The sequence below is a fragment of the Etheostoma spectabile genome, chromosome 18 (genome assembly GCF_008692095.1).
Source record: "Etheostoma spectabile isolate EspeVRDwgs_2016 chromosome 18, UIUC_Espe_1.0, whole genome shotgun sequence".
NCBI classification, from domain to species: domain Eukaryota; kingdom Metazoa; phylum Chordata; class Actinopteri; order Perciformes; family Percidae; genus Etheostoma; species Etheostoma spectabile.
In genome coordinates, this window is record NC_045750.1 from 12,763,092 (window position 1) to 12,773,990 (window position 10,899).

The 10,899-nt window shown below is 41.5% G+C and overlaps 1 protein-coding gene across 2 annotated transcripts; it reads right to left on the bottom strand.

Moving 5' to 3' along the window:
* Positions 1-78: 78 nt before the first annotated feature.
* fdft1 (farnesyl-diphosphate farnesyltransferase 1) lies at positions 79-9,260 on the bottom strand. 2 transcript variants are annotated; one of them, XM_032543181.1, is made up of 8 exons: positions 9,007-9,260; positions 5,928-6,025; positions 4,424-4,607; positions 4,005-4,133; positions 2,192-2,383; positions 1,692-1,868; positions 1,342-1,494; positions 79-1,251 (listed from the first exon to the last, which is right to left on the bottom strand). In XM_032543181.1, exons 1-8 carry the CDS (start codon positions 9,103-9,105, stop codon positions 1,030-1,032), a joined length of 1,254 nt encoding a protein of 417 aa, XP_032399072.1. In that variant the 5' UTR covers positions 9,106-9,260; the 3' UTR covers positions 79-1,029. The 2 variants fall into 2 exon arrangements, with proteins under 2 accessions (XP_032399072.1, XP_032399071.1); XM_032543180.1 differs by lacking the exon at positions 9,007-9,260 and having other exon boundaries at positions 5,928-6,454.
* Positions 9,261-10,899: the final 1,639 nt, after the last annotated feature.

Consider the following 10,899-nt stretch of genomic DNA (forward strand, 5'->3'; position numbering starts at 1 on the left):
CTGACTTTAACCCCGCTGATCAACAGGCTGTAAACCGAAGCATGACTTGCGTTGCATGCACAATCATCATTCAGACCGTTTAGATTCTTACTCCTCTTTATTTGTTCAATATGTACAAATCAAAATGTCACATTACATAGCAATGTTTGTAGCTCTCCTTTGGTTCTGTACAAGGTTACTCTGTGCTATAGCCTCTCTACTCACCAAAGCTGTGTTAAGGACACTTTAGCTATTAATTGCATTTAATTAATTGCATTTAATTCCAGAAATTATTTGTTCTCCCTTATTCATTTAAACTGTCCATGTCAAAACTACCTTGGAAATGCTCTGTTCTTTTATTTTTTTTTCCTGTAGAGTTGAAACAGAAAGATCATAGACATCAAATTGTTGAAATAAAGCTCTATGGTGATTGGATGCAGTCCACATCACCTATGCTAACATACAGCATGTTTACTATAAAGTGCACTGTAACAGTACTTTCATTTGTGTGAAAAGGAGTGTTTCCGGTGTAGAAACAAACCAAGTGGAATATGAAGATAGCTTTAAAATGACATGGAAAATATGAAGACTAAGATTTGAGACCAAAATTTAATGGTGTTTGGGGACTGTGTTCTTCAAAATCCTAAAATTGGTAGTATCATGTACTCTGCATTTCATCACTTTTGGGGAATACATTTTCTATCTTGAAATAATAATAATAAGAACACAATCAACATAAACATCAAACAAAACGCCATAAATGGTTTGAATGTGCCATTTATGCTGGTGAGTATAACCACACAACACTGTGTGTAAATAATTTATCCAGATGCAGGATGGACTACTAGAAATCACAATCAAACACAGTCCGGCCTGCTATACCCCTCCATGGTCTAAATATATCCATGGTCCTGTGACGGCCATAAGAAACAGGGCAAAGTGGGAGGAAGTGTTTTAGATTCCTTCAGTCAGAGGAGAAGCGGACCTCCAGAGTGGGCATAGGGGCTTTCCAAGTCTGTGGGCCCCGGGTAAGGAGGAGGTGATTGGGGTTCACTGTTCCTGCATGTCACCGGTGCCCTGTGCTGCTGTGGTGCTGAGGTACTGCCAGCTGAGAGCGGCAAGCAGCATGGCAGCAGACAGGTACATGGGCGACAGGTGGTGGGTCCTGGACGCTAGGCTAGACTGTGACAGGGCGGACTTCTCTCGGATTAGAGCCAGGATGTGCAGGGTCTTGTCCCGCGACGGGTCTGTGTGGGAGACCTTCTGTAAAATCTGCAGAGAGGGAGAGCAATATTGTTTGTGTTAAAGTGCAGCAATAAGGTGGAAGTAGGAGATCAAACACGAAAATGAAAATGCACCCACCTCCTGGCTGTACTGGGCGATGATGCTCCGCACAGCATTCATGTTGGTGGCTTCCATCATGAGTGTGACCGCCTGGCCCTTTCTGATCTTCACCACTCTCTGGAACACCATGGGGTTGTTGTAGCATGTTGACAGTGTAGCTATTGCCATCACCTGGCCAGGGAAGAAATTACATATAGTAAAATGAATAATAAATGAAAATAAATGTCTTGACTAAGTGTTATGAAAAGACTGTCAGGCCTTTCTGAACATTTAACTGAAAATATATGCTGTTCAAATATCATATCACACAAATCCAATTAAATCACTACGGTTGCTGGAAGGCAGATAAGTAATGAATCAGGGCGTACCTGTGGAATGGCACAGAAATTGAAGACACTCTGGTTGTGCAGGCGGGACAAGTAGGCAATAACATCCGGGACGTGTTGCAGAGCATCAGTGACCAGCAGGTTGAGACAGGAGAGAGCCGACTCCAGCTTCTCCGGCTGGGCCAAGTCCTCCAGACGACCTGCAAACTGACTCCAAGCCTGCGTAGGGACACAATACTAACACATTACATCTGGTACTGTGTTTGGGATTTTTTATTCAATAGTCAGCAGATCAGCAAGAGTCCTGTTGTTTTTTCTTTTACTCTCCCCCTGCTTTCTTGTTTTCTTAAGAGACCCAATCAACGCATGACTGACATATGTGGCACTACTCTCCATGCTGCAAACTTTATAGAGACAGAACATCAGTCTCAAAAAGGGTGTTACAAATCTATAAATTCTGCTGATGAAATGTGAGGAAATGTGAGTGAGTTTACATCACACACACACACACACACACACACAGCAAAGAAACGCATTCTTACCTCTTGTGGCCAGAAGGCACGTCCCTCTTGCGTGTCCTCTAGATAGTCTCGGATGATGTTAGTCTTCTGGAGGAACAGGCCCATGGAGTTGGCCAGCTCAGTGTCCCGCCCAACCTCGGGGTCCTCGAGCTGGGACGCAGAGAACAGCTGAGACAGACCGATACCGACCAGACCCGCCACGTAGTGACAATACTGCGGGAAGAAACAGGACAACATGGCATCAACTGTTATTATTACAGTATGACATGTTCTGTATGGTAAAATACCAGCTTATGATTGAATACACACAGTGACTGTACTATCCAATTAAACATTTATACAGCGTTGAAGGAGTCATAGGGTTTGGAGGAAGTTCTACACGTAACTGGGCTGTATTTCTATAGTGCTTTTCTAGTCTTAACGACTACTCAAAGCGCCTTTACATAGTACAGGAACCATTCACCAGTCACGCACTGTGGCTAAGGATGCCATACAAGGTGCCACCTGCTCATCAGATCCACACTCACACACATTTACATTCCGATGGCGCAGCATCGGGGGCAACTCGGGGTTCAGTGTCTTGCCCAAGGACACTTCGACCTGGGACGGCAGGGCCAGGGACCAACCTTTCAATTGGCAGGCAACCGCTCTACCACTGAGCCACAGCCACCCACAGTGCATGATAAAGTAAAACTGGATCAAAATTAAATTACCAGAATGACTGAATACATTAAGACAGAATGAAGCTGCAGAGATAAACTTCAATAATAACATAATAGTTCACGGTGGCTGAAACTGTGCCAGAGATCTGTGTCGTTAAAAGGAGAATTCTGGTCGATTCCAACACGTAGATCTGTTGTTTGTAAATGTGGAGTGCTGTAAGTAGAGAGAGAAATGAAAACAATCGGTGCTGCCAACACCATGTTATCCACCTGCTAGAGTTAGCACCCCAAAGGCTTAAACAGGGCAAGTTTTAAATGTGTTTTTAGCCTCTAAACATGTTCAAAATGTCATTACATGTGCCTACCCATGTGCAGTGATTCCTTCCGAGGGAACACAGGGAATCTGACTGCAGTAGATGTGACAGAAAAGCATAAAAGTTGTGTTAGTCCATACCTCTGTTTATTTCCTGTTTTCCGATGAAGTCCACACTAGTCGATTGTCAAACTCATACAATTCAATATTCCAAAATGTGTTTGTTCCACAAATAGGCCGAGCCATGAGAGCAGAGGGCCGACTGCAGCACGTCAAAAGATCAAGAGCCCACTGTTGCTTAGTTACCTATGCACATGCCATAGCTCTTGAACTCTTCATTTCTTGTGGCTCTCCTGGCGCCACTGTGGTGTCCGGTTACAGCCATAGTCATTACTATGGACATAACCATGGCAAATCGTTTTTTTGTGTGGAAAAAATACATTTAGGAATATTGGATTGTCTGAGTTTGACAACCGACTGGTGTGGACTTCACCGGAAAACAGGAAATAAATAGAGATATGGATTAACACAACTTTTATGCCTTTTTGTCACATCTATTGCAGTCAGATTTGCTGTGTTCCCTCGGAAGGAATCACTGCACATGGGTAGGCACTTTGAACATTTTGAACATGCTTAGAGTCTAAAAACACGTTTAAAATTTGCTCTGTTTAAGCTTGTTGGGTGCTAACTCTAGCGGAAGGACACGGTGTAGGCAGCACCGATTGTTTTCATTTTTCTTGCTACTGACAGCACTCCAACTATTGCAAATTAAACACATGCTCCTATTACACCCCTGTTGTATATGTCTAACATTTTCACTGTTATTTGAACACTATAGTAACACAAAGTTGACATTTACCAGGTCCCACTCCTTCATGGATCCCACTTTCTTTTCCAAGAAGTCAGCCATTCCTGCTCCCATACGGTGGCAGATGTCTGAGATGACATCTCTGTATTGCTGAGCAAGGTTTCTGAATTCCAGTGATATCTGGATAGCAAGTACACATGAAGATCACAGTTACTGATTTTATTTATAACTGTCTTTAATCTGACTGACAAAGACTTTTATATTAAATACCATCATAGATATTAGACAGCAAACATACAAACTAAACCCTGTCATCACCTGTTATTGTGTAAAAACTACAAAAAGAATCGGACTGCTGCCATTTTGTCAGTAATTCTATCTTTAAAAAGAACCTATATCAGTAAAGCCTGGAGAGCCTCATTAACCTGCCTACAGCCCTTCTGTATGTACCACCATGCAGTGCTACTGACCGTGGGGAAATCCGACAGAACCTGTCGGTCTTTCTCCTGGCTCTCTGTGAAGCACCACCCATCCTGGTACAGGTAGGTGTGGAAATCATTCAGCATGGGGACCTTCTTGTCCAGAGGGATAGTCATGTCGTCCTCGACTGTGTCCAGCGCTCTCAGTACCAGGTAGAAAATACAAACTGCATGCCTGGATCAGGAAGACATGTGAAAACCTGACTTGTCATTGATTCAAAAATATATGTAGAGGATTCCCTTTGACCAATGATATATAAAGTGCACACACTAAAGATAATATACAAACTGTCTTTTATGGCCTGAAGTGATTTTAACTTAGCGACCCAGCAGCAGACATCCCTGTCTGTGATATTAGCAGTTTCCTTCTGAATTCATGCTGAAGGTCATTGCAGGTTACCAGGAGAATTGGGCCACATACACTCATCTGTTACTGGTGATTTTATGTTACTTTTTCTTATAGACACATTAAATCTGCTTCGGCATGGCTGCATTAAAAGCTTTTTTTTTTCCAACACTGTAACTGGTTATTATTACTATTATCATTAATTATGCATGAGTGAACCTTAAATCAATAAGCTACAATGTTGACGGAATGAATGTTGAAGTAATTTTTCCACACTTGTTGATTCCAGTGTCTCTAGTGCGAGGATTGGATGCTTCAGTATATTTTATATCACTATGAAATAGTTTTTGGGGGGTGTAACTGTTGGTTGGATAAAAGAAGCTATTTGATGACATCATCTTTAGGTTATGGGAAATAATAATGGACATTTAACACTATTTTCAGACATTTGATATACTAAAAAATTAACCATGTGATAATAAAAATATCTATAGATTAAACGTTGAGTTAGTTGCAGCCCTAAGTAACATGTTTTACTGTATAATCTGCCTCATGTATCTTACTAATCTTCAGATATGTACTTCCCCTGGGAACAGCAATCAACAGAGAGTAAATACATGTTTTCTCCAGTATTAGGCAAACAAACAGTGTCACTTCTGATGTGCATTTGAATTGGTCGGCCATGAACAGCAGAACATTTTGGTTTATTAAGGCTGCTGCCTGTTATTGAATTAGTTAGCTATTGATAAGAAATCTTATGCAATAGGCCTATGTGTCTAGAAATTCTGAGTGCCTGACACAAACACCTAATATGCATAAAAGCTGTGTCTTCTGTCAAACATAATTGCAACTCCACAGGTCATTCTAGCATTTGAGGACTGTTTTCTGGAGTAATAAGACAAATGTACTAGAGAACATAATGGAGCCAAATCCCAGTAGGCCTCTGTCAACTGCTAGTAGTTTCAACGTTATACATATTTGTTTTCAATGTGTCCTTTTGTTTTGCACGTTATGCACATGTTTCACACAGAGAAGAACTAGTGCTGCAGAAAAGTGAGGTACACCAGCCAACGCCCCTGGTTCTGCACTTCAGGAAAAGAAAACGCAGACACACGCCTCCTCACGTGGAGCCAGCTTTTATTTACTCACCTCAACTCCCCGTCCAGCGCTTGTATCACAGCTGCAAAACTCCGGCTGGTTTGGTTCAGGTACAGATAGCAGGTCCGCAGACTCAAACTCATGGACTCCTGGCAAAAGAGACAAAAGAACGTCGTGTGTCGGTAGTAGCCTGCGGGTCTAAGGGCGCTGCAGGGGCGGGCAGCCTCCTGCAGGCCCCGCTCCCCCAGCCTCCAGCTCGGTAGAAGACACCGAGGAGTCCCGCAGCCCCGCGGCGTTACCGAGAGAGAGCGCTTGAACACGGACAGAGAGACTGGACACTTGCAGCATACTCCAGCCATACAAAGAACCACAGTACGACCGAGCATGCAGCTACAAAACGACTCTGTCCATGTCGACGCCACGGCTGGTGGGGGACATTTGAAACATGTGGAGGACAGGCGAGTTGAAGGGTCGAATAACGTGAAACACGTTTAGCTAGCCCTCTGGGAGAGCTAAATCAAGCTGTCCACCGGATTTAAAACCGTCTCACCCTGCCCTGCGTATGGAGCAGGGTCCGAGCACAGCGTTTATAGATCAGTTGTTATTATCAGTACTCCGCTCCTCCCACTCTAAAAGCTGTAGGCCACGTTTTTATTATCTGTTAAAATATAGCACATAAACGTACGCGACTGCTGCTAAACCCAAAACACATTTCTGTATCAGAACAGAAACAGAACAGTATAGGCTTTAGTGTTTTGAATGTAAACACACATAGGCCTAAAATAGTAGCCTATGTATAGCCTAGTAGTTCTGCGCAGGCTATGTAATGACCTAATGTTGCCTCTTGGTGATCATCATCATCACGAGCAGGGAAAAGAATAATATAAGAATTTTGATTTCAGTCACCTGCAACTGCGTGTAAAAAAACCCTGCTAGGCTATACTTTGATCTTGTTTAACGACTAATATAAAACAACAAAATCATATCAACACTGTTCAAAAGCAGTACCCTGCATGCTTGGATCACTGAGAAATCTAGATTGCAATGTTGATGATGAGAATAGAATAGAATAGATGCCTTTATTGTCATTATACAGTACACGGTACCTGTGCAACGAGATTGAAGCAATCCCATTACAGCGTTGACACAAAAATATAAGAATATAAGACAACAATATAAAATATCAAAAATATAAAGTCAAAGATATAAAGTGTAGGTAGTCCAGAGAAAAAAGAGGGGGGCGGGGGGTGCTGGTGCACAGTCCTGAGTCCGGAGAGACACTGTATACATATAGAAAATAGCTTTGAATACACATTGTGTAAAATTAGATAAGTGTTAACAAATTAATAAATAATATTGCACAGTAATGAAATGAAATGGTTAATACATTAAATATTGCATTGAATGAAATGAAATTGCACAGATTCCAGTGTCCTATGAGGTATTATATAACAGTATAACAGTTATATGAGTCTGAATTATTTTGGTTATTCAAAGCTGGTTTAAAATCATTCTGGGAGTGCAACAAGTCCTTCCAAACCTGCAGAAGTGCAGGGACATTGACAGTCCTATATATGTCTCATTTTGCTTTTACTTGTGTGATGTCCTTTTCAATACATATTTAATGCGCATTGTTGGAGGGAGCCGGGGATTCAAGATGTTTATTGCCAACAGACAGCGATGGATTGGGATCAAAAAACGGCCCTGGCATTTACCACACACAGGCCCTATTTCTGTCAATAACCTAGTTTGGAAATGAGGAACTGCGAGTGAATCTTACCACGCACCTTGCTGCAGTACAAAAGTACTTTGTGCAACTGCAACACGGAGTTTCCCTTCGGGGATCAATAAAGTATTTCTGATTCTGATTCTGAAACTTGAATATTTGTGGCTGCATGTATAAAACAACTTATCAAAATCAACAGAAGACAAATTATCAGTAGTGGCCCTGAAGGGTTCAGAGGAGGGGGCCTTCTGGCATGTGCCCAAATTCCAGACGGCCAGTCTGTCAATGCCAACAGCTGCTTCTTGTAATTGTTATGCACATGACAATACATAACGTGAAACTGATAGTTAGCTAGATCATGGCCAAAATGTTTTACAGTGAATCCCATAGGCCTGCATAATTTAAGATGAGAGCATGCAGGTCATTGTGAAATCACTGTGATCTATTTTAGATGGATGAGAATAAACATGATTAGAGGTTTGGAATCAGGCTACTTCTGCGTGACAATTTTGGCCCATATTCTTAATTTTGGCCCATATTCTTAATTTTGGCCCATATTCTTGATCAGGTGACAAAATCTGACCAGGTCACAGAAGAAAACCCCGGTTTCAACTGTTACCAATACATCTAACAGTAAGTAAATGCACATCTACGCAGCTGGGTTGGATTGGCACTGTGGTAGTGTAGCAGCACCTATTGCCTAGTCCGTCTGCCATTCTTAGAACATAGACATCATTTTGTCTACAGGACAGTGAGTTTGTTTTGAAGAGCTATGCTCTCAAAGAGGAAGATCTGGTACCCAACACCATCCTGAAAAACTACATTGATTAACTAAATATGATTAGGTTCACAATGCATGGATGCGTTAACCTTTTTTTTGAGTCATGTAATAGTGCTGCCAACCAAAATGAAAGCATTATAAAGACTCACTGGTCAAAGCACACCTCTCTCTTTCTCTCCGGGTCACAATGCGGTTAAAAACATTGGGATTAACCGTCAAACATGCGCACTGCATCTCTCCCTGCGTTTAACCCTCCAAGTGTATTACGTAACGTAAATCCCAAATCAATGCACATCTCCCTGCCTGCCCCAACACATTAGTGAGTGATCTAATTAGTCCAACTAGCTGACTGTGTTTCCATCGGCTTATGAAGGAGCAAATTAAAGCACCAGAGGTATAGCCAGCTCAATCCATTACAATGCAGGCTACTTGTTAGACCGATGGGCTGCCGTGTTGCTAGTTGATTCAGGGCTATGTTTTTAAACAGGAACATTATGTGCTGCGTGATCCGAAAGGCACATCTGTAAAGGCAACCATTCATCCAACGACGCATGTTTCTGCCGTCTTCATTTTCAAATGACAAGTTTAGTCGTAGTGTATTTTCAAAAAGAGAGTTTACTCACATAATCCAACTTTGGCATGACGGTTTTGCATCCCCCCATTTTAAACTTAAATAGGTTGAATATCTCTTCTGGGTGGCCCAGTGACTTAAGAATGTCCATGTTGCTTTAGATGTTTAGCTGTCAGCTACGAATTGATGTGTAAACCTGAAGCGATGTTCCCCATCAAAGCGAGATGCAGCTGCAGCAGCACCGGGAAGAGAACGCGGCTTTCAGTCACAAGTGTCGTCAGATCGACTGACACCTCCGATTGGTTGGCGAGTCATGGGCATAGGGCTCAGTGTCCAATGAGCGGCTAGAACGTCTGGTGTGATGGCCCGCCTCAGTGAACTGTCAGTGGAGCGCAGCTCCTGATTGGTCCGTTATTTATCCTAATGGGAAACATTGAAATTGTATGATCCTGGGACTGAGACCTGTTGGTTGTGCTCGTAGTATGTTCACACACTGTGTGTTATTTATCATCTCGAAAGATAGGGAGTTTAAGTCATCTTTCTAAGCATTATCTGTTTTTAAATAATTTGTTCATTAATAGCATGAATAGAAAACATTCTTATATGTAGTTTAGTCTCACATGCATTTTTGTCTGACTGTGAGGCAATGTGTGCCCTGATTTTTTTTAAAAGCTATACACAAACAAAAAAGGTAGCTTCTAAGTACAATATACTTTATCAAAAATGGCAAATATCTATATAAACAAATGTCACAAAGTAAGGAGACTAGGAAGTTGTACTAAAAAGTTAAACGCATGATGAATTGCTTGTAAAAAACTTAATTAAAAACGAGTGAAAATAAGGCCTCACTAAGTGTCTTAACTCCTACTATAAGTAAAGCCCGGTGAGTCCAGCTTAGCTGCCTCAATGCCAAGTAGCATCAACAAGTCAGTAGAAGAAATGCAAGCATGCAAGCATATACCCAGACCTAACAGCTCTTTAACTTGCTCTCTTACTTGCAGTTTTACATACAAATGCACGTTTGCAGACATCAACAAAACTCTTTTGATTTCAAATATTGACAAATGGAATTTTACAGTAACACAGCTCGTAACACAACAATGGCTGCACATAAACACCAACATAGAAAGAAAGAAGAAGAGTGTATATTATATCATCCAAAAACTTAATAAAATTCACTGATTAAAGCCTGGCTGAAAATAGGTCATTTTTTTCCACAGCAGACGTTTAACTTGCTATGGAAAGCATGGGTGCAACTAATGACATTAACGATGGCTCTGTTCTATTTAAGTGCCTAGTAAGCCATGTGACAGCATGCACAATACTACAACACTGCCTTACTGCTAATTGGCATACACTAATTAGTTGCACCTGTGTGTGTGTGTGTGTGTGTGTGTGTGTGTGTGTGTGCGTGCGTGCGTGCATGCGTTTGTGTGTGCGCGCGTCGACAGCAGCAATCCTATCAGTAGGTTTAGTGACATCAAAGATCCAAGACCGGATCAGGAAAGACTCTCTCTCTCTCTCAATTTCAATTTTTTTAATTTAAAGAGCTTTATTGGCATGACAATACATTGCTTTCATTGCCAAAGCAGATAAAAAATAAATAAAAAGAAATTGACAATAACTGGCACAACATAAACTATATTCTAAACACCAAGTTAAACATAAAGTGATAAAAGCATCAGGAGTACAATGGTACAGCAAACTCATTACACAACTTAACACACTGTTACAACTTCATCACAATTTAACTCTTAACATATTTACAGGAACCTATTGATCTGGGTGGATGTTTTGTTAGGAGTGGTGGTTCCGTGGCCACCTCTTCATCTGCTTCAAAAAGTAGTAGTAGCTGCGGTTTGAATTGATTTTACAGTAGACATGTTTATCTTGTAAGGAAAACCGCATGTGTAATTAATAACAATTAATGATGGCTGCATTCCAT